Source organism: Puma concolor, chromosome F2 (assembly GCF_028749965.1).
Source record: "Puma concolor isolate L17-30 chromosome F2, mPumCon1.1.hap2, whole genome shotgun sequence".
NCBI lineage: Eukaryota > Metazoa > Chordata > Mammalia > Carnivora > Felidae > Puma > Puma concolor.
In genome coordinates this window covers 1,251,867-1,274,405 of record NC_141684.1, presented here as the reverse complement: position 1 = coordinate 1,274,405, position 22,539 = coordinate 1,251,867, and the positions used below count along the sequence as shown (strand labels likewise).

Sequence of the window (22,539 nt, the reverse complement as noted above, 5' to 3'; positions counted from 1 at the left end):
GCGGGGCGGCGTCCGGCGGGGAACCGCGCTCGGCGTATGTACAAGCGGACGCCTGGAAGGAAGTTCGATCCGGCTCAACTTTCCTGGGAAGCCCCGCGCCCCGCGCGCACAGCGGCCGCGGCCACGTCCGGACGGCGAGCCGGGAAGGCAGGGGGCGCCGCGCGGCGAGACGGGGGGGGGGGGGGGTGGGGGGGGGCGGCGGTGGTGGTGGGGCTCCGGTCCGGCGCCTGCGGACGCGGCGGCGGGGCGCGCGGGGCCTGCCCGAGCGCGGAGTCCGAGCCTCTGGCCGGCGGCGGCGGCGGCGGCGCGGGCTCGGGCCCGGCGCTCACAGGAAGAAGTCGGGGGCGCCCTTGGCCGCGCCCGGCCCGGCCTGCGGCGGCGAGGACTCCCGCGGGAAGCCGGCCCCGCCCGCGCCCCCGGGGCCACCCCGGCCCGCCAGCTTCTCGTATTTCTCCTTGTACAGGTCCCGCTCCTTGGCCAGGCGCCCCACCTCCAGCTTCAGCTGCTCCACCTGGCTCTGGAGCTGGCACTTCTCGCTCTCCAGAATGTGCCGCTGCTGCACCCGCTTGAAGCGGCAGGACTGCGCGTAGCCGCGGTTTTTGAGCGTGCGCCGCTTCTGCTTCAGCCGGATGACCTCCTCCTTACTGAAGCCGCGCAGCTGCCGGTTCAGCTCGCGCACCGACATGGACACCAGCTGGTCGTCGGAAAAGCGCTCCTCCAGGCGCACGTGGTGGCCCGCGCCGCCGCCGCCGCCGTGGCCCGCGCCGGAGTGGTGGCCCGCGCCGGCGTGGTGGTGGTGGTGGTGGTGGTGGTGGTGGTGCGCGGCGTGGTGGTGGTGCGCGGCGTGATGCGCGCCGTGGTGGTGGCCGGCGCCCATGTCGTCCGCGCCGCCGCCGCCGCCGCCGCCACCCGCGAAGCCCTGGCCCCGGAAAGCCTCGTAGGCCGCGGCGGCCGCCGGGTGGTGCGCGCCGTGGTGCCCGGCGTGGTGGCCGCTGCCGATGAGCGCCTCCACCGCGTCCTCGGGCGTCAGGTTGAGCGCCTCGGGGTTGAGGTGGTGCTGGTAGCCGCTCATCCAGTACAGATCCTCCAGCGCCGGCTTCCCCGAGGCGCCCCCGACGGCGCCCGGGCCCCCGCTCGTCGGCCCCGGGGCGGTCCCGGCCTGCGCCGCGCCGCCGCCGCCCCCCGCGCCGCCGCCGCCGCCGGTGCCCGGGCTGGGCGCGCAGAAGCTGGGCGAGGAGGGCACGGAGGAGCAGGGCGTGCTGAGCGGCGTCGAGGACAGCGAGCCGGGCGGCAGGCGGTGGCAGAAGCGCTCGGCCTCGGGCGGCTCCTTCTTCACCTCGAACTTCATCAGGTCGAAGTCGTTGACGTATTCGATGGCCAGCGGGCTGCTGGGCAGCTCGGCGCCCATCGCCAGCTCCGCGGCCATCGCCCGGGGCCCCGGCCCCGCCGCCGCCGCCGCGCCCGGCTGCGCCCCGACGGGAGGCCGGGCGGCGGGGGGGGAGGGAGCCGAGGGCCTCTCCCCCCCCCTTCACTCCCACGGGCGGCGGGTCTCGGCGGGGGTGGCGCCCAGGCGCGCGGGGGAAAAGTTTCGCGCGGCCAACTTAGGGGCGGCCGCTGGGGACGCCGCCGGGCAGGGTTCTCGGGCGGCCCCGGCCGCACCCCGGGGCGGGGTGGCGCCGGCCGGCCGCGCTCTTCGTGCCCGCGTCGGCGGCCGGGCGGGCGGCCGGGAGGGTGGCGGTGCGGCCGCCGCCTCTGGCTGCTCGGGCTCCCCGCGCTCCGCCCGCGTACAACCGGCCCCGCCTCCACGGCTGAGCGCCGCGCCGCGCGCTCCCCTTTATAGAGCAGGGCATTCGGTCCCGCCTCTCTGGGCGGGGCGCGAGCCCCCAGGCCAATCGGAGCCCCGGACCCGCCTCCCTCATTTGCCTATCCCCATGGCAACCCGGAGCCCAGCTGTCAATCTCCTGCGGGGAACAGCTGTGGGAAGGGGTGCTGACTGGCCGCCGGCGAGAGGAGGGGGCAGGGCCCTCTGGTGGTCACCGGGGGGCACTGCACGCGCAGAGGGCGCGGGGCAGAGGGGTGCAGAGAACGCGGAGCGCGGGCCGCGCGGGGCCCGGCCTGCGGCCTCCAGGGCCTCGCACCCGCGACGGGGAGGCCGGAGAGTCTCGGGGAGCAGACGAGGCCCCTCGGTGCCTCGGTCTCCCCTCCGCCCCGCGGGCCGTGACCCCGCAGCCCCGATAGCGTGGCGGCGCCTGGACCTTCTGGCCTGCCGACACCGGTGCCACTGCGCGGCCGGGTCGGGCGCGGCGAGGGGAGTGCCGGCTATTTTTAGCCCCTCGGTTCGGGCGGGTTCAGGAATTTAGTCAACAAAGTTGCTGGCATCTCCGTTCGGCGGCTCCATCGCGGGACACCCGGCTCGGAGGGTGCGCGGCGCAGGTGGGGAAGAAGAGCGCGTGCCGGCGCGGGCTGGGCGCCGGGCCGAGGACCCGGGCCCGCGGCGCAGGTGCGTCCGGCTGCCCCAGGCTGTGGGGCTGTGCGCGCCCCCAAAGCAGAGAGCGGTCCTTGGCACACGCGCCGTGCTGCGACGTGACCGAGAGCGCTCTGTCCCCTCCACCCCCCAACTGCTATACGGCTGTTATAGGACTTATACAATGAACAAATTCAATCTTGAATATTAACATCTGTGCGTAGAAAGAAAATTCTGGAAGGACCTGGGCAGGAAGTCCCCAGGGCAGCTTGCTTTTTAGGTTGTTGCAGGCATAAACGTGTATTAGTTTATAGTAACAAAAATTCGTACAATTGAGAGTGAAACCCCACTTCCTAAGATGTCATGGGGTGGCCCATCCCCACTGTGCCGGAAGGACACCGCTCACCCCTTCCTCTTGCTCCCATCGTCCTCCAGGGAGGGCTCGCTGGGCTCTGCTGGGCAGGCAGGGCCAGGCAGACCGTGAGGGTCCTCCCATCGCTGCAGGGATGGTTCAGCCAGTGGCTGGGAGCTCGGGCTCCGGGTTACACGGGTTGCCAGAGGCATTGCAGGGTTTGGGCCTCCCTTGAAAGCCCCCCGGTGTTCAGAGGGAGGCCCACACTCAGCCATCACCAAGTCCAGCTAAGCGGGGACAGTTTTCCCCACATCCAGCCCCCCAAATGTGATATTCAAGGATGCTGGGCCCTTGAACACAGACCAGACCCCTTCACGAGGCGTGCGGCTCTCGGTCACGCCTGCCCCCACTCATTCACTCACTGCCCCGGGGGAGAGGCTCCTGGGGCCAAGCAGGGCACCTATGTCCCTGACTGGCTTAGGCACTGGGCAAGCTCCCCAGCCCTGGATTTGGCCTTGGGGTCAGACTAGCTTTCTAGAAGTCCTTTGGGCCAGCAGGCTTGCCCTCAGCTCTTGCCCGCTCCTGGGGCTCTTACCACCTTCTCGGTCTGCTCCCTGACCTCTGTGTGGCCTCAGCAGAGCCCTCTTCCCGCTGGTTAGTCACAGTCAGGCTGGGTGGGGAAGTGACCCAGAGTCCCGGCACACAGGCTTTGAAGGGCTCACGCCTGCAGGTGCCGCGCAGAATGGGCGTGATGGGCTCCTCAGCCCGGGGAAGGTGCTGGCCTTTGCTGCTCAGGTAGCAAGCAGCCTCCAAGCTTGCTGCTCCCCCCTCAGGACCGGGAGGGCACTCACAGCCGGGGCTGGGGGCCGAGTCCCTGAGGACCCGGGCCCGCCCTCCCACCTGTCACAGAGAAAGCGGACGGGCGTGCTGTCCTCTCGGTCCCTTCAACGGCCCGTCCGCAGCCGGGAGAGGAGACACCGGTTCCGTGTGGTTCCTGAAAAGCCTCTTTCTCTGCCCGTCTGACACCTCCGTGCCCTCTCAGGGCCTCACACCCACCAGACAATCAGTGCTTGAAGCAATGGACTTCCGTGGGGACCACCGCGCGGCTCATCGTTAAATGCACCCCAGGGGCGCCCGGGTGGCTCAGTCAGTTAAGTGACTTTTCACTTCAGCTTAGGTCACGATCTCGCGGTTTGTGGGATCGAGCCCCACATCAGGCTCTTAGGATTCCCTCTCTCCCTCTCTCTCTGCCCCTCCCATGTTCTCTCTTTCTCTCAAAACAAATAAATAAACTCAAACAAATAAATGCTACCCTACAACTCCTTGAGTACCTGCTGTATGGCCCCGGGGGCATCTTCCATCAGGAAGGCGGCCCAGAGATCTCTGGTTGAAAACAAGCCCGCTGGAGGGTGACGACACAAGGCAGGTTTTCACCACATTCGTGGGCTGTGTTTCCTGGGTTTGTCCCAGGCGTGAGAGGGCTGGTCTCTGACCCTGGCGGCTGGGAGGACACGAAAGCAGGGGGTGAGGGGACAGCTGCTGGCTGGAGCCACCGGCAGCATCTTTGGGCTCACGCCTGGCAGGACGGGGCGGCCTCGGCTGGCTCGGCTCCCGCGGGGTCGCCGCACGGTCGCCCAGTGGGCTGGTTGGGCTTCCTCGAAGGGAGGAGGCTGGTTCCCAGAGGGCCCGAGAGAGCCGGGGGGTTGTGCCAGGCGATTTTGTGAGTCCCTCACTGCACGGTTGGTGGAGGCGTGGCGGCGGCCTGTCCACATCCGAGGGGAGGGACAGACGCCACGACCGTCCGGCAGACCGTGTAGAGAACACTACCGTCACAGTGTCCTCGCAGGCAGCGAGCAGAAAACTAGCCACACGGTAACACACTAGGGAATTACAGCGTGTCAGTGTTTCCTGCTGTTAGGAACAGTCACTCGACGTCTAGCCCCTCAGCCCACGTGTCTTCTGTGTCTGTGCTCGGGTCTCGCAGAGCCCAGGTGGGGTCACGTGCAGTCCCTCCCTCCGTGGACGGACCCCTGCAGCTCAGTGGGTGGTCAGCAGGGCCATTTCCTGGAGTCTGGGGAACGGAGGCCCCGGCTTCTTGCTGCCCAGGGGGCTGGCGGACGCCCTCGGCTCCCCCGACCCCAAAGCTGCTCCCACTCGGCCAAAGGAGGAGAGCCCCGGGAGACTTACAGCATCAGTCAGCTGGCTTCTGGGGTGGGAAGCATGTCCCCGTCCGCCCCTCAGGGGGAGGGGCCAGGCCAGGCGGGAGCAGGTTTGAGGTCAGCAGGGAGCCCGGCTGCGGTGGTGGTGTGGGGGGAGGGGGGCGAGGCAGCCTCGGCGGCCGCCTGACACCCTGCCCCATGCACCTCATCTACCGGCAGGAAGCCACCCTTCCACCCTTGCCTGTCCTGTGCCACGTGGAGCCACTGGGTCCTTGACATGTGATCCCACAGAGAATGTCAGCTGGATGGGTCATTTCTGTCCTGCCCCCGCCGCTCAGCCCGGGACAGGGTCTCGTCCACTCCCGTTTCTTCCGGGGCTCAGCGACAGCAGGGTCCAGGGTCATGCCCTGTCCACTTAGGGGGCTCATTTGTACTTTAAACGAGGAGCCTGCTGTGTGCCAGGCACACTGGGCGGGGGTGGGGGGGGCCCGCTAGGCAGGGTGGCAGGTGCCTCCGTGGGGCGGGGCTCCAGGCTGGGATGCCCGTCCAACCAGGGGCGCTCCCCCACTTCTCAGGTGAGGCCAGGCCCACCCGGCCCCAGTCCACGCCTCTTCGGCGGTGCTCCCACTTCAGGCACCTACCTCACTACACCCTGACACTGAAACCCCAGACAGATGCCCAGAGACGACCCCCCCCACCCCCGCCAGCTCAGAGCTTAGACGTGGCCCATGGCTCTGACCTCCAAAGCCCACCTCTCTGGGGCCCAGCCCGACACCTCCAGCTCAGAGGGTCAGTGAAGTGTCTCCTCCCCGCCCTGCTCCACGGTCTGAGCTGGCCCACCGGCCCGTGCCACCACTGGCCACAGGACTCCAGGGCTCCCCCCGACAGCCATCTCTGCCCCGGCCACCAGCAAGCGGCAGGACAGCCAGAGTGAGGGGCACAGGGCCGGGGGGCAGGCGGCCCTCGTGGGGCGGATCTCCGAGAGGGAGGCCGCATGCCCCGCCGCACCCGGGCAGTCCCTGGGAGGGCGTGGGCCCGGGCCAAGGACGGTAAGGGTCTAGGAGAGGGGCGGCCCTTCCCAAGTGTGCAGGAGTCCATGCTGTGCCCTCAGCTGGCATCTTACTTTGTCCGGCTTGGTGCGGGCAGTGACCAGCGGGCACTCAGGTCCAAGGAACTGCCCCCTCGCCCGGCGCAGGAGCAGGGACTCTGACCAGGCAGAGGCTGAGGCTGACCGGGTCCCCACATGGGTCACATGGGAGTGTGCAGGAGACGGGCTCGGCCCAGAAGAGGGCAGCCGCTGGCCCGGCCTCCTGCTTCCTGGAGTCCCCAGCCCTTCCGGAGCCTTCCACACTGGCCCTCGTCAGACCAGCTGCACGGTGGGGCAGTGGGGCCTGGGTGGGAGCCACTGTCACACTGGCTGTACCAGCAGGCGGTGCTGGGGTGAGTGTGGGGCCGCCCGGTGGGCTGGGGGAGCCCCCCTGCAGCACACACAGCTACCTGCTCTACAGCCTGGGGGGCCTGTGTCGCCCTTGTTTACCGAGAAGGGAAGTGCAGGGAGGAGGCGAGGGTCTGAGGCGGCCACCGCTCGGATCGGGCTGGACCAACAACCCTGTGTCCATCCGTCTGTCCATCTGTCTGGGAAAGGAGGCAGGATTACTCCCCAGGCCCCTCCCCTCACCAAAAGTTCAACCTTTGTGGGGAGGTCGTGGTGGGTGCCAAGAGGGAGCCCCGAGGGGGAGGGGGCAGGAAGCTCCCGTGGCTGTGCTGCGCTTGGGCCGTGCCGGCCGAGAGCCCCCGGGACCGCCACGGTCCCAGGCTGGCGCCCCCGGTTCTGCGGTCTCCCCACTGTCGGTACCGAGCCCGGACTCTGGCCCCCACTGCGTCATCCGCCCTGCTCCTGCGAGGGCCCGGGCCGAGGCTGACACGGATGCACCCCGAGGGGTGGCTGGGGCGGAGAGCCGGCCCGCAGCGGGGACTCCGCCATTTACTGATGGGGAGTCGCTTTCTTTCTGGCCGGGTGTAACCCCAGAATCCACGCCCTGCTGCATCGGCTGCAGCAGGGCCCAGGAGCCCCAGGGACAGCTGCGCGGGGTCCCAAGGACGTCAAACTCTTGTTCTGTCCGGCTGACCGGGTGCCTTGCCCTGAACAGCCCTGGTCCTCCTCACCTCTGGGGCTGGCACAGCTCACAGACGGGGACTGGCGGAGAGCAGGAGCCCCCCCACTCCGATCCTCACCGCCACCTGGTGGGTGCTCCAGGCCGAGGCCACCGGGGCAGCAGCGACTGAGGGAGGAGTGTGGCGGCCAGCCCCGGAGCGGCCAGGGAAACGCCCCGAATGGCTCTGTGCCCCTCGGTCCTTGTCAGACCAGACTCCATCCCAGGCCCTTGAACTGAGGCTACGACCCCCCCGCCAGGAGGCCCCGACTCCCTCCAGAAGCACAGACACTTGTGGCACGGGAGGGGTGAGCCTGGACAAGCTGCTTCATGGCTCAGGCCGCCCCGGCCTGCCCTCCAGCCCCTGCCTCGGCCCAGCCACTGTCCTGAGACACCCAGGGGAGGGGCGGGGGGGGGGGGCGGGGGACCTGGGCCTGGGGGGCCCTGGCCCCAGCCTGTTGCATCCAACACGTCCCCAGGGCTGCCTCCAGGGCCCCTCCTCACCACAAAGCACGCTGGCTTGGCCACAGGGGAGAGGCTGTCCCTGACCCTCTGAGCCACTTCAGGGAGCCATTTCAGGGAGGCGGGGAGGAGGGCAGGCATTCCCGCCCACAGGCCCCGCAGCTGCCAGGAGTCTGTGGCCAGCCCCTCAAAATCCGCCCCCGGGGCCCAACGCCGTCCATCTGCGCTGGTGCGAGGCAAGGCCAGTGGCGGCGTGACACGTGACAGCAGCCAGAACAGGCAAGCAGACACAGGACAGGACCTTTATTGCTGAACACAAAACACCCACCGGGGAGTCCCGGGGGGAGGGCTAGGGCGTGCCGCACCCACAGCAGGCACGGCCGGCGGCGAGCCCTGCCCGGCACCCCTCTGGGCTGGGGGTCGGGGTCCACCCCGGGTGCGAGGCTGAGGGCCCAGGGGTGGGAAGGTGAGTGTGCGGAGGGGTGGCAGGGCGGGGCCCCGCCCAGGGGAGAAGGTGAGCCCCTGGGCACGCACTGGTCACAGAAGGCCGGGAGCCAGGCAGGCGGAGCGGGGACCCCGGGGCCCCAGGGTGGGGCTCGGTGGCAGGTGGCCCCTCCTCTGGGGCGGCGGCAGGCGGAGCCTCCTTCCTCTCCAGGAAGGAGGGGCTGAGGTAGGCGCGGGCTGGCCCCCTGGGCCCTCACAGACGGGGTTTGATGTGCAGAGTTTTCCCTGTTCCGAGAAGGGCAAAGGTCAGGTGCCAGGCCCCCCCCCCCCCCCCCCCCCCGCAGCCGGGGAGGAATGCCCCTCCCGCCAAAGCTTCTGGGTCAGGAGGGGGGCGACTCCATCAAGCCCCGGCCTGCACGGCTTGCACAGCGGGGCTGCGAAGGAGGGCGAGCAACGAGGGCGAGCGGCTCCGATCAGGCTGCCGCCCGGCCCCGCCCACCCTGCGGTCCGGCGGCCCCGCCCACCCTGGGGTCCGGCAGCCTCGCGGTGCGCAGGCCGGGTCCCAGGCAGGAGCCACAGCGATCTGCCGGCCGAGCTATAAATACCAGGTGCACGCCGCCTGCGCCAGACTCCGAGACCCACGGCTCCCCTCCCACCTGCAACACGGCTGCCAGACGCACACGTGGAGGCTGAGCTGTGCCTTCAACCTCAAAAGTCACACGTGTGAGCGGTCGGCTGAGCAGGGGGGAAGGGACCTGGGTCCCCGGTGCCGTGACAGGGCCTGGGGGCAGGAGGGCCAGGGAGGGAGAGGCCGCGGTCTGGTGGGCAGGGGCCTGGGGGCAGACGGTCAGGTCACGTCCGCGGGGGTCCCTACCCTGTGTGCCCCGCGCTCCCTGGGAGTCAGTGCCCGCCCTCTGTTATGAGGGCTCCAGGCCCCGGCTCAGGCTGGCATCCCCCCCCCCCCCCGCCCACGGGCGCCTCCATGTGGCTGCCCACAGGCACGGCACTCTCTATGTGCCCCTGGGAGCCCGCCTCTCCTCCTGGGCCCCTACTCGGGGCTGAGGACTCCAGTCACCGGCTGGGCCGAGCCAGAGCCCAGAAGCCAAGCCCACCCAGCCGGGGCTCCAGGCCTGCACACTGCACTGGCCTCTGCCCACAGGCCTCACCCCTACTGGGTGACTGCTTGAGTAGGTGCAGCCAGCCAGCCTGGGCCTGCCTCCACCTGCCCCTCTAGCTCTGGCCCCGGCCAGGGTGGGGGAGGCCCGGGCAGGAAATGAAGGCTGATAGGGCCTCCGAGGCCAGCGGGAGTCTCTGCGGCCTCTCCCGGGCCAGCCTCCTCTGGCACTGGGCTTGGCTGCCTCAGGGCCCCCATCCGCCCCGTCCCCACCCCAGGGAGGCCCACCCGGACGGAAGGTGCTGGTGCCCTGGTCCCAGGCGGGCAGGTGGAGGGCCTGGCCGAGGCTCCGCGGCCCCGAGGCGGGGGGCTGTACACAGGCACCGCGGGTCCCGGCCCCTCGGAGGCAGGCGTTTGAGCGTGCTCAGCGGGGCCGTTAGGGAAGGCTGCGGCAAGCATCTTCCATTAACGTTACGACCGTGAAATATGACAATAAAATGATGGCCGTATGGTCGCAAATTTGCAGCCCGCCGAGCTGCGTGGGGTTTATCGTCACTCAAACGCGCGGAGAGCTGTAAAATGTTTACAGAAAGGGTCGTTTGCAGCCATAAAATCCTCTTTTCTCTCCTAAACAAGGCTGAGTGGAGCCATTTACCAAGCCCCAAACGTTCATCGGGGGAGAGGGAACATCTGTTCTCTCCAGGAGTGTGCGGTGATCTTCCAGAACAAATTAACAGAAATGGGCGCTTTCTAATTAAATCAGCCCTCGGCTGGGGTGGCCTGTGCGGGCGGCCGCCACTGCGCTCACACCTTGGCCAGCTCTGTCCCCGTGGGCCCGAGGCGCACCCCTGCCAGCGGGGGGGTGGGGGGGGGGGGTGGACGCGGCACCATCAGCGCCCAGCCCATGCGGGGCGCTCACGAACCATCCGGGCCCCACCTGGGAGTCCTGACCCGGTGGGGCTGTGGGGAGCACTGAAAAAGAGCCCCCAGCCGTGCCACACCGGGCGTCAAGGGGCCAAGCTGCCTACCTGAGTCCTTAGTTGGGGGGCTCCTGGGGGTCCGGGCCCTGGGCTGGCCTCCTGGGCTCGGCGAGGACTGCAGGGAGATGAAGGAAGGCAGCTTGGAGAGGCTGCTGGAGCTCGTCGCCGCAGAGGCAGCCTCCTCCCGGAGAGACAGCTCCTCTTGGTCCAAGGACAGGGAGGGGGAAGGAGGGGTGGGGGAGGAGGGGGAGAGGGGGGAGGAAGAGGAGGGGGTGGAGGAAGGGGAGGGGGAGGAGGGAGGCTTTGCTGACAGGGGAGAGCCCGAGGCTGCAGCTAACACCCTTGGGGAGGAGGGAGGGGAGGCTGAGCCAGCAGCCACGGAGGTGGGGGAGCTGGGCGTCTGTCTGGTGGGGCGCTGGGCAGCCGAGGACTTCCTGTGGGAAAGGAAGGGGAGCAGAAGTGTGAGGGTGGGTGGCCGCCCATCAGGGCTGGAGTCCTGAGGGCACTAGCCGACCAGCTATGCGGCACCTGTCCCAGCAGCCACCGGGCATCGCCATCCAGGTCTGAGGCCAGCCCTCGGCCCCAGAGGACCGGCCGGTGACGACAAGGGGCCTCTGGCCTGAGGCAGCTGGGGTGAGCCTGGCCGGTGAGCCCCGGTTCCCACTGACCCTGCCCTCACCTGCCACAGTCCACTCACGGGACAGGTGAGCACGTGGGGCCCCAGCCACGAGTATCACCCAGAATCTTCCCTTTCCTGGGTAGTGGGAGTGGGTAGCTGAGAAGCCGCCACCTTCCTCCATGGGACAGGGACTGGGCATTCCCACATAGGCTGGTCCGGGCCAGGGATGTCCTTGGCTCTGTCCAGCCTGGAGGTGTAGGGTGGGGCACCTCTGGAGGTCACTGGATCCTCAACTTTGAACTGAGGTTTTTTTGGGGTCTGAAGCTCTAAGAGCTGGGATGGGGTGTAGGGTCTCCCCGTGAGGATGGTCTCCCAGCGTGGGGAGGGACTGCTTCCGGAACCCCCCCCCCCGCACTGTCCCAAGCTTACACACACAGCACCCACTGGCCCCGTCACCTGGGTCCGTGGCTGGAGGCGGCCTTGCTCTTGGGTGACGCGCTGCTGGGCTCCGGGGCCGGGGCTGAGGCCGCCCGCCGGCCAGGGCGCTTCTGGTTGCGGTGGAGCAGCTGGCACTGGGCGCCCCGGGGGCAGACGCCCCTGCGAGAGAAGTCGGGGCACAGCAGCGTGTGCTTCTTCTTGCACTGCGGGGGGGAAGAGGGCAGCCGGGTGAGCAGGTCAAGGCCTCTGCACCAGGCGGGGCGGCCCTGCCTGCTCAGTCCCCCAGGGCCAGAGACTTCCTGTTGGAAGGCTGAAACCCCCAGGCCAGAGCAGCCTGCGCCCCCACCCACCCGTGCCCCCTGGGTGAGCAGAAGGGCCCTGGGCTGGACTGACGGCAGGGACCGGGCTGGCCCAGGGGTCTCCTAGGCTGGTGTAGGAATTCTCAGGCCACTAATCCCCTCTCTGGACCGCAGCACCCCATCCTGGCTGAAGATGGAGACGTGGGGGGAGGCTCAATGCGTGGAGGACCTTATGCATGGCGTTTAGGCTCCAAGCCCAGGGGTGCCCAGGTCGGCCGAGGCCAGCCGCACACCCGATCCACCCCACCTGTCACGGCGGCTAATTATACCCGGCTTGGGACGCGCCATCCAGCAGGTGCTCCGTGCAGCACGGGGCCTCAGCTCCGCCCACCAGGCCCACAGGGAGCCAGGAAGCCCCTGCCCATGGCCAGTCTTAGGGGGCACAATGGGTGTGTGTGTGTGTGTGGAATGTAGCAAGTGTCCCTCGTGTTGGACCAGCCACCGGGAGAGACACTGTCCTGACAGGACCCACTGTAGGGGCCCCGCCAATCCGCCCAGAGCCGAGTTTCAAGCAGCCAGGCCGCAGTGCTCACACCCAGTCCGGGAGGCTGTGTGCTGGCTGAACCACTTGGAAATATGTGGCAACAGCTCTGAAACCTGCCTCTTGGAAGCCCGTCCCCGGAGCCCTGGACCTGGGCCCTACTCCCAGCACCCAGGACAAAGAGCCTGGCTGAGGACCCCGCGGAGTGCGTGCCCGTTCTCTGAGCACAATCTGGGCACTGGCCCCATTCAGGCCCCATACCTGCCCCTTGGCTGCCACCAATGGACTGGAAGCCCCTCACACTCATGCCAGGGGGCCGGAGCTGGTGGGGCCATCTGGGCAGCAGGACCCCCAAACGCACACTTGCACCCCCCTCCCAGCTAGCCCCCCCTGCCCCCGAGAGAAGGCTGATGTGTGCTCGCTTGCTTTCAGGACACGGGGTCCCGAAACGCAGGGGCCCCGCCGCCGTGGGTTCCACTCTAAGACCAGGAGAGTACAGGGCACTGGTGTACCAGGGCAAGGGCGGGCGGCGGGCCCTTCTGCAGGGGAGTGGTGGGTGGAGAGAGCCTGGCACTGGACAAGAGATGACCCGGATGCCGAGTGCATATCGGGGGGCGGCTGGCTGGGCCCATGCTGTCCCATGTGTAGACCACGAGCCACGGCGGTGCTGCGGGCTCGGCAGACAAGGACGAACGTAAAAGGCCACACCGATGTCTCCTCCGTGACTGTGCGGTGAAAGGTGTGACGGGTCGGGTTAATACAATTCATTTCACCTGCTCTGCGTTTACTCTTCTAAGGCGGCCACAAGGAAACTCAGAATCTCACGTGTGGCTCACATCTGGCCTACTGGATGGTGCTGGTCTGAGCTGGCCCCCTCCCTGGGACAGCCACACGTCGAGGGTCGAAGGTACAGAATGTTCCCAAACCATCCACAGGCCGTCAAGAAAGGAAAATGATGGACAAAAAGCGACTCAGAAACACACTGGACACAAACGGAGCCTCCAATTTCAAAGGCAGGACGTCTTCGTCCAGACGAAGCCCACAGGTGTGGGAGCAAAGCCAAACAACCACGCAGGGGCCCCAGAAAACCCCCCAAAGGCCTGGAAATGAAGAAACACGCTACTAAATTCTCCACGGGTCAAACAAGGAATCACGGAAATGAGGTAACGGTGAGAACTGGGCGCCAGTACTGAGCCACGCGTCAGGAGCAGCTCCCGCGCCGGGAGACAGGTCGCAGCCTGCAGGCTTCTGTCGGCAGAGAGGCTCCTGCTCGACACGGGGGGACAGCAGAATGGCCCAAACCCAGCAGAGGGAAGGAAACAGAAGGTAAAAACAGAAAGGAAAGAAATACCAAAAGAGGGGCAAACCCAGGAGAGCCGAGAGTTGGTTCTCTGAAGAAATGAATCAATTTGTCCAACAAGACGGACTGGGAGACGAAGAGGCCAGCACAGAACACGACGAAGGACAAACGGGCCGTAGCTGGTGACCGTGCTGAACAACAAAACGCTACCAATACAACATCAAGAAGAAGCTTTACACGAATGAACTTGAAAACACAGATGAAACTGACAAATTCCAGAAAAAGTGTCAAGAAAAAAATAAAACCTGGACAAATACTCCTATGGCCATAAAGGCATGTGAACCAGTAGTTAAAAAATAAAGCAAGTTCCAGCCCAGGGTTTTCCTGGAAGTTCTACCAATATTCAGTGTACTACCCAACCCTGCAGGAACTGGTCCACAGAACAGGGATGAGAGGACACTCCTCAACCCGGTGACAGGGCTGGGGCACTCCTAAAAACAAAACCTGACCGGATAAGATCACAGAGGCCATTTGCACTCATGCCTGAGGGTTCAAAGGTCACACACACATTATAAACAAATGGGAGTCCTGCCGACTAACAGACCAGGACTAAGACGAGTGTGCCTCAAGGATGCAAGGTTAGTTTAACATTAGAAAATCAACAAGCAGAATTTTGCACATTAACAGACTCCACACATGGGATCATCTGATCACCTCAACAGCTACAAGAAGTATTTAATAAATCCAGCATGAATTCAAAGTTTAACAGATTACTGATTGGATGGTACTTTCTTAGCTTAATATAAAGGGTTTCTGAGAAGAATGTTCCAAAAGCATCACTTGTCACAGGGAAAGGGTGGAAGCCCACTCCCATCACTGGTACATTGTGCTGGGGTCATAGCCAGAGTAGAGACAAGAAAAAGAAAGAAAAGACGTTTGAACTCAAAGGCGGGAAGAAATGGCCATTATTTGCAGAAGATACATTTCTTTAGGAAAACCCAAAAGAATCTATGGATAAATTACAACAATCACTAATACAGTTCAGCAACGTTCCTGGAAACAAAATGAATATAAAGAATTCCACGTCTAGATACCCATGAACGTTCAGAAGATAAGAATTTTTAATTTGTTATTTATAAAAATAATAAAAGTGACAAATAAATCTAACAAAGGTACAGAAGAACTTCAGTAAAAGGCAGCACACGAGTGGCCTACATAAGAGCCAGATGCCCGGCTCACTCACAGGCGGGCAGACAAGGGCCAATTCCCACCAAACCGAGACAGAGATTCAGGACAATCTCCATAAAAATTCCAACTTTTTATTTTATTTTTTTAACCCACATTGGATCTACAATATATTTCTGGAAGGATAAAGAGCAAGGAGAGTGAAAACAGCTGTGGAGAAGAACAAGGTGAAAGAATCTATGACCAGGAATTACCGCGAAGTTCAAGTGATCCCGGAGCACCAGCCGGCTCAAGGGTACATAAGGAACAGGGCAGGGAGCCCACCTCGCGGCGCTGCTTGCAGACCCCGGGGACAGGGACAGACGGCCCTGGGCCCGACCCTACAGCACAGCTGTCCCGGGCGGGACTAAAGGGGCCGGGCCCACATGTGAAAGGCCGGCCTAGGGGCTCGGGGAAGGAGGAGGATTTCTCCCGCAAGACACAGATGTGCAAACCTTCACCACCGATAAAGTCGTTTCCATTAAAATTAAGAACTTTTGTTCTTCAAAATAACACCACAAAAAAGGAAAAAAATTAATTACAAAGAAGATAATTGCCATTTATATGACTGACGAAAGATTAACGTCCAGAATGTTTCATATTTATGTATTTTTATGTTCATATTTAGATTTTATAAATTTCCTGTGAATCCACAAGAGGAAACCAACCCAGAGGAAAAACGTCCCCACCCTCACTTAACAAAAAAAACAGGGGGCGCCTGGGTGGCTCAGTCGGTTGAGCGTCTGACTTCGGCTCAGGTCACGATCTCGCCGTCTGTGAGTTCGAGCCCCGCATCGGGCTCTGTGCTGACAGCTCAGAGCCTGGAGCCTGCTTCGGATTCTGTGTCTCCTTCTCTCTCTGCCCCTCCCGTTTGTGCTCTCTCTCCCTCTCTCTCTCAAAAAATAAAATAGACATTTAAAGAGAAATTAAAAATTTAAAAAACCCCAACAAAACCCCACCTAGTTTTCAGAAAGGGAGGCAGAAAAGGTTCAAACACAGGGAAGGCATTTTGCCTCATCAAATCCAGTAAAGGCAAATTAAAAAATGCAATGAGGTAACCTTTTGTCCTTCAAATGGTCAAAAAGAAAAACAGAGGTTGAACGTCACCAAGTGCAGGCAAGAAAACTGGTCTACGAGTGTGAACGGGCAGAAGTCGCCGGGAAGCCATCTCAGTTGTCCACCACAGCAGACCAGTGCCCTCCAGACCCGGGCCGGGGCCTTGCCAGTGACGCGCTACAGCCCCGATCCCCGCGGGCCGGAGGCGGAGCCTGCGTCACGCCAGCCTGCCTTCGGTGAAGCACATTCCATTTCACAGGGGTGAGGCCATGAGAGGCCAGGACCGACCGCACTGCCCACCCGTGCTTGCCCCCACAGTCACCGAGGGGCTCCCAGGGTCCCTGCTCCCTTCCCAGGCCCCGGCCCCACCGGCTGCCTGCTCCAGGCCAGACAGGACCGCAGAAGAGCTGGTGCGGGAGGGACAGGACTCGGGTGGGCTGTCTTGGCCCAAATCTGCCACCTAGCTCGTCCACGGCAGCCACCAGCCTTCCCACCCCTCCTGGGTCGTGCCAGCCCATCTCCGTCCTCAGACTGCCACCCCCGCTCTCCAGGGGGCCGGGTCCCACCTCCACCGCCAGCAACACCAAAGAACCGGCTCATCAGTCCTGTCCCCAGTGACTCAGCGGCTTCCCTCCCACCCTCCAGAACCAAAGCCACCCCTTCCCCACCTTGGAGACAGTCCCACACTCCCCTCCCTCTCCACCCCTCCTTCTCGCTGTACCTTCTCGAAGGCATCTACCTCATCCATTCCCTGGCTATTTAGGTTAAGGTCTGCCTCATTCACTCAGTCATTCACCCCCAAATTGGTGACCGAATCCAATGTGATATCCTAGAACAGAAAATGGAAATTGTGGAAGACCGGGCAAGGTGCAATCAGAGCCTGGACTCAAGCCGGGAGCAATATGCCCAGTGTTACTTCTCTAGTTTTGATGGCTGGGTGCTGGTTGTGGTGAAGGTTCAGAGCAGGAGGCCGGGGGAAGGGTGTGTGGGGATTCTGCGCCATCTCTGCAGCTTTTGGGTACATCCACAATTACTACAAACGACAAGTTTATTAAACACGGTAAATGACTGTCTGTGCTGGGCTCTGACGTCTACACACGTGACAAGGACAGGAAGACTCTGAAGGTGGACAGAAGGCTGTTGGGGGCCCACGGACCCTCGGATCCAGGATTTCCTTCCTGCCTTGCTGGGGTGGGGCCAGAGTAGGCCCTGAAGAATCGGGGCTGCGGGGCCCTTTCCCCTCCCAGTGGAGGTCAAGTGGGGAACCTGGATTTCCATCTGTACTTGGCAGGGGTGCGTCACCACCTCCACTCCCATCCCACCCCTGGTGTCGCAGGAAGCCGGCTGAAACAGAAGGTTTAAACAAGATCCAGACCCCTGTAACAGCCAACATGTCCAGGTTTCAACAGAAAAGGACTCGGCATACTGGAAAAAGGTACGACCTCAGACTGAATGGAATTGCAATTGCAGACAATCAGCGCCTGTCGGCATGAGACTGCAGAGGTGTTGGGCTTATCTGACGAAGAGTTTAAAGGAGCATGATAAATGTGTTTCTTTTCTTTATTTTTAAGATTTTATTTTTAAGTAATCTCTACATCCAACGTGGGGCTCGAACTCACGACCCCAAGATCGAGTCACACGCTCCACCGACTGACCCCGCCAGGCACCCTCATAAACGTGTTTCAACAAGCAATTAAAGACATGCTGGAAACGATGACAATATAGAATGTCTCAACTAAGAAAAAGAAGATGTAAGATAGGACCAAATGAAATTTTAGAACTGAAAAGCACAATAACCGAAATAAAAAAGACTCCTGTATGGGCTCAACAGCAGAAGGGAGGCACAGAGGAAAGAGTCAGTGAATCAGAAGACAGAGCAACAGAAATTAACCAATCTGAGTGACACAGAGCAAACTTTAAAACATGGATGGTGCCTCAAGGGACTGTGGGAACACAACTCTCATGCACCCAGAGCTGTGGAAGGGAAGAAGAAAGAACTCAAGAGTAACGGCTGAAAATGTCCCAAACTTGGCAAAAACCATAAGCCTACAGATTCAGAAAGCTGAGCGAACCCCAATCAGTAAAAAGCAAAGAAATCCACGAAACCCTGCATCATAGTCAAACTTGTAAAAGCTATAAAGAATCCTCCAAGCAGCCAGAGAGAAATGACACTTCTTCACCTGTGCAGGAAAGTTCAAATGACAGTGATTTCTCCTAAAGCACCATGGAGGCCAGAGGAGGTGGTATAACATTTACAAGAGCTGAAGGGGCAGAACTATCAGCTCAGAATCTCATATTCAGCAAAAATAGCCTTCAAGAATGTGGGGGAAATCCAGACATTCTCAGATGAAGGAAAACCAAGAAAATTTGTCACCAGCAGATCTGCCCTAAACATGACTATAGACGTTCTCGAAACAGAAAGGAGACGATAAAAGACAAGCCTTGGAGCGACAGGAAGGCAGGCCAAGATAACCAAACCACGGGTAAACATACCAGACTTTCCTCGAGTCTCCTGAATTATGTTTGATTACGGAAGCAAAAATTATCAGTGTCTGTTGTGGTTCTAAATGTCTGTAGAGGACATGTGTAAGGTGGTTACAGACGGGAAGGGTAAAGGGACATAAAGGAAGGTGAGGTTTCTACACCAGTAGACTGTGATAAGTTATGGATACACAACACAATGCCTAGTGCAGCCACTAAAAAAGCTACAGAAAGATGTACACACTTGAAAGCACTACAGATAAATCAAAACAAAATTCTAAAATTGTTCCAGTAACCCATAAAAAGACAGAAATGAAAAGGAGAACAAAAACCAGAAACCAACAGAAGTCAAATTGCAGACTGAAGCCCTACCATAGCAATAATCACATTAAGTGTAAATGGCCTAAATATACAAATTAAAAGATTGGCGGAGTAAATTTTAAAACATGACCCAATTATCTGCTGTTTATAAGAAAGTTACTTCAAATACAATACTCTAGGTAAGCTTAAGGTAAAAGGATGGAAAAAGGTTTATCATGCAAACATGGATCAAAAGATAGCAGGAGTGGCCACATGAATACCACCTGAAGCAGACTTTAGAGTAAAGAAAATCACAGAGAGACATGTTTTTATGCCATGTCCAATGCGGGGCTTGAACTCAACAACCCTGAGATCAAGAGTCGACCCTGAGATCAACGGTCGGCTCTGAGATCAAGAGTCACATGTTCTACCGACTGAGCCAGTCACCTCAGAGAGACACATTTTATACTGATAAAAGGATCAATCCAACAAGAAGACATAGCAATCCTAAATTTACATGCACCAAATAAAAGAGCTATAAGATACATTTTTTGTTGTTGTTAAAACCCTCAGAAAGTTTTACATTTTATCTTATCTTATCTTATCTTATCTTATCTTATCTTATCTTATCTTATCTTTGAGAAAGCGAGACAGAGCACAAGTTGGGGAGGGGCAGTGAAAGACGGAGACAGAGAATCCAAGGCAGGCTCCAGACTCTGAGCTGTCAGCACAGAGCCCGATGTGGGGCTCGAACTCACAAACCGCGAGATCATGACCTGAGCTGAAGTCGGACGCTTAACCGACTGAGCCACCCCAGGTGTCCCTATAAAATACATTTAATAAAAACTGATAGATATGAAAGGAGAGACAAATCCAAAATGACAGATGGTGACTTCAACATCAGTCTTCCAACAATTAATGGAAAGTCAGCAAGGACATAGAAGAACTCAAAAGTGCCTTTCACCAGCAAAATCTAATCGCCATTTATAAAACTCTCCACTTCACTCAACGAGACTGGAATACATATTCTTTTCAAGTGCTCACAGAGTATATACTAAGATAAAGCATATCCTGGGCCATACAACAAGGCCCAAGAAACTTAAAAGAATTAAAATCATACACAGTGTATTCTTTACCACTACAGATTCAAATTAAAACTCAATGACAGAGGGGCACCTGGGTGGCTCAGTCAGTTAAGCAGCCAACTCTTGATTTGGGCTCAGGTCATGATGTCACGGTTCATGAGTTCAAGCCCTGCTTTGGGCTCTGCACTGTGTCAGTGCAGAGCCTCCTTGGAAGCTTCTCTCCCTCTCTCCCTCTCTCTCTCTGCCCCTACCCCACGTGCTCTCTCTCTCTCTCTCTCTCCCTCTCAAAATAGATAAATAAACTTCAAAAAAAAAAAACAAAAAAAATGACAGAAAGATATTAGCAAAATCTCCAAACACTTGGAAATAAAACAATAATCTGTGGATCAAAAAGAAAGTCTCGAGGTGGTGGCGGCGGTGGTGGGGGGGGGGGGTGCGGTGGACAAAAACGAAAAAAAACAACAAACAAGAAACAACCAGAACTAAATGAAAATACATCTCAAAATTGGTAGGATTCAGCTAGCTAAATTCATATACAAGAGGAAAAATTCCAGGGGCACCAGCTCAGGTCATGATCTCATGGTTCGTGAGTTTGAGCCCACGTTGGGCTCTGTGCTGTCAGTGCAGAGCCCGCTTCATATCCTCTGTCTCCCTCTCTCTCTGCCCCACCCCTGCTCTTTTCTCTCTCAAAAATCAACAAACATAAAAAAAAGGAAAAATTTCAAATCAATAGTCTAACTCCCACCGTCGGACCCTAGGGGGGGAAAAAGAGCAAAATAGAACCAAAGCAACAGAAAGAAACAGTAATGATAAGAACAGAAGTCAATAAAACCAAAAAGAAAAAAAAAAAAAAAAACAATAAGAGAGAAATCAATGAAACAAAGAGCTGGCTCTTTAAAAAGATCAATAATATTGACAAACCTCTGGCAAAGCAAAGAAAAAAGATAAAAGTCACAAATTTCCAATATCAGGAATTAACAGGGATCACTACAGACCCTGCAGACATCAGAAGGATAATTAGGGCATACTTCGAACAACCCTACACATGTAATTTTCACAACTTAGATGAGATGGACCAATTCCTAGAAATACACAATCACCAAAACTGACTCAAGAAGAAAAAGAAAATCTGACTAGCTCTATATATAGTAAGGAGATCGAATCAGTAATCAAAACCCTCCCAATAAAGAGAAGCCCAAGACCAGAGGGCTTCCCTGGTGAATTCTACTAAACATGTGAAGAAGAACCAACACTTACTTTTCTCAAATTCTTCCAAAAAATGGAAGAGTAAGGAATTCTTCCTAACAACAAACAGCCAAACAATCTGTGAAGCTAGCTTTACCCTGATACCACAACCAGACAAAAATACCACAAGAAAGAAAGCCACAGATCAATGCTCGTCACAAATACAGATACAAAAATCGTCAACAAAATACTAGAAAGCTGAATTCAGCAGTGGGATGCTCAACATACAAAAACCAGCCAATGTAACTGTGATTAGAGGGGGTCGGTATGCCTGATTGGCTACTTTGGTAGAATTTAGGAAGAAGAAAACCGCATGATCATCTCAATTGATTCAAAAAAGATCCAACAAGATTCAACACCTTTTATAATAAAAACATCAAATAAACTAGGACTAGAAAAGGAACCTCCTCAACAGGATAAGAATCATACCCGAAAGCCCACAGCTACCATCGTACTAACTGCTGAAAGACTGAAAGCTTTTCCTTTAAGATGAAGAACAAGACAGGGATGCCCCCTTTTGCCACGTTTATCTAACACAGTGCTAGAAATTCTAGCCAGAGCAATTAGGCTAAATAAATATTAAAAACATAGGGATGCCTGGGTGGTTCAGTTGGTTAGGCATCCAACTTTTGATTCTGGCTTGGGTCATGCATGATCTCATGGTTCATGGGACTGAGCCCCGCACTGGGCTCTGTGCTGATGGCACAGAGCCTGCTTGGGATTCTCTCTCTCTTTCTCTCTCTGTTTCTCTCTGTCTCTTTTCTTGCTATCTCTCTCCCTCTCCTTTTCTCTCTGCCCCACCCCGCTCATGCACTCTTTCTCTCTCTCAAAATAAATAAATAAAAATTAAAGAAAACACACATACACGTGTATGTATATACATATCAAACCTAAATTTAAAAGGAAGAAAATTATCTCTGTTAGCAGATGACATGATCGTGTGTATAGAAAACCCTAAACAATCCACAAAAAATTGTAAGAGCTAATATATGCATTCAACAAAACTCTGGGATATAAAATCAACACACACATAAAATCAACGTATCACTACCCACTTATAAGGAACAATCTAAAAAAAGGAAATTAAAAAATCAATTTTCCATTTACAGTAACATCAAAAAATGTTAGATCCTTACGAATAAATTTAACCAAGGAGGCAAGAGATACACTAAAAACTACAAAACACTGCTGAAAGAAATTAATGAAGGTCTAAGTTAATGGAAAGACATCCCATGTTCACAGACTGGAAGACTTCCTATTGTCCAGATGACAATACGACCCAGAGTCATCTACAGATACAATGCAATCCCTACCAAAATCCCAAAGGCCTTTTATAAAATTTATTTATTTTTTTAACGTTTTATTTATTTTTGAGAGAGAGAGTGAGCAGGGGAGGGGCAGAGAAAGAGGGGGACAGAGGATCTGAAGTTGGGCTCTGCGCTGACATCAGTAAGCCCAACCTGGGGCTCAAACTCATGAACTGTGAGATTGTGATGTGAACCAAAGTTGGACACTCAACTGACTGAGCCCCCTGAGCGTCCCCCAAGGGTCTTTAAAAAACAAATAGAAAAGTCTGTCCTAAAATTCATATGGAATCTCAAATGACCCCAAAAGGTCAAAATAATCTTGGGGAAGAAGAACAAAATTGAGAAATTTACATTTCCTGGCTTCGAAAATTACTATAAAGCTACAGTAAGTAATCAAAATACTTGCTTCAGGACAGACACCGAGACCAATGGAACAGGACCCAGCACCCAGAAACGAGCCACCACGTATATGATGAGCTGAATGTCAACAAGGGTGCCAGGACCACTCAAAGGGGA

The 22,539-nt window shown here is 58.4% G+C and overlaps 2 protein-coding genes across 3 annotated transcripts in view; both read right to left on the bottom strand.

The window, feature by feature from the left end:
* Nucleotides 1–194: 194 nt before the first annotated feature.
* Nucleotides 195–1,795, bottom strand: MAFA (MAF bZIP transcription factor A). The gene has a single exon (XM_086695214.1). It carries the CDS (start codon nt 1,424–1,426, stop codon nt 326–328), a length of 1,101 nt encoding a protein of 366 aa, XP_086551340.1. The 5' UTR covers nt 1,427–1,795; the 3' UTR covers nt 195–325.
* A 6,083-nt stretch (nt 1,796–7,878) lies between these two features.
* ZC3H3 (zinc finger CCCH-type containing 3) overlaps nt 7,879–22,539 on the bottom strand; it is a 96,774-nt gene continuing 82,113 nt past the window's right edge. Inside the window, exons 10-12 of one of the 2 annotated variants that reach the window (XM_086695802.1) lie at nt 11,204–11,388; nt 10,177–10,243; nt 7,879–8,319 (exon numbers count right to left, since the gene is read on the bottom strand). In XM_086695802.1, the coding sequence (XP_086551928.1) occupies nt 8,128–8,319; nt 10,177–10,243; nt 11,204–11,388 (444 nt within the window). In that variant the 3' untranslated portion in view covers nt 7,879–8,127. Of the gene's footprint in view, nt 8,320–10,176; nt 10,563–11,203; nt 11,389–22,539 lie in introns of both variants that reach the window. The other variant, XM_086695801.1, reaches the window with a different exon arrangement.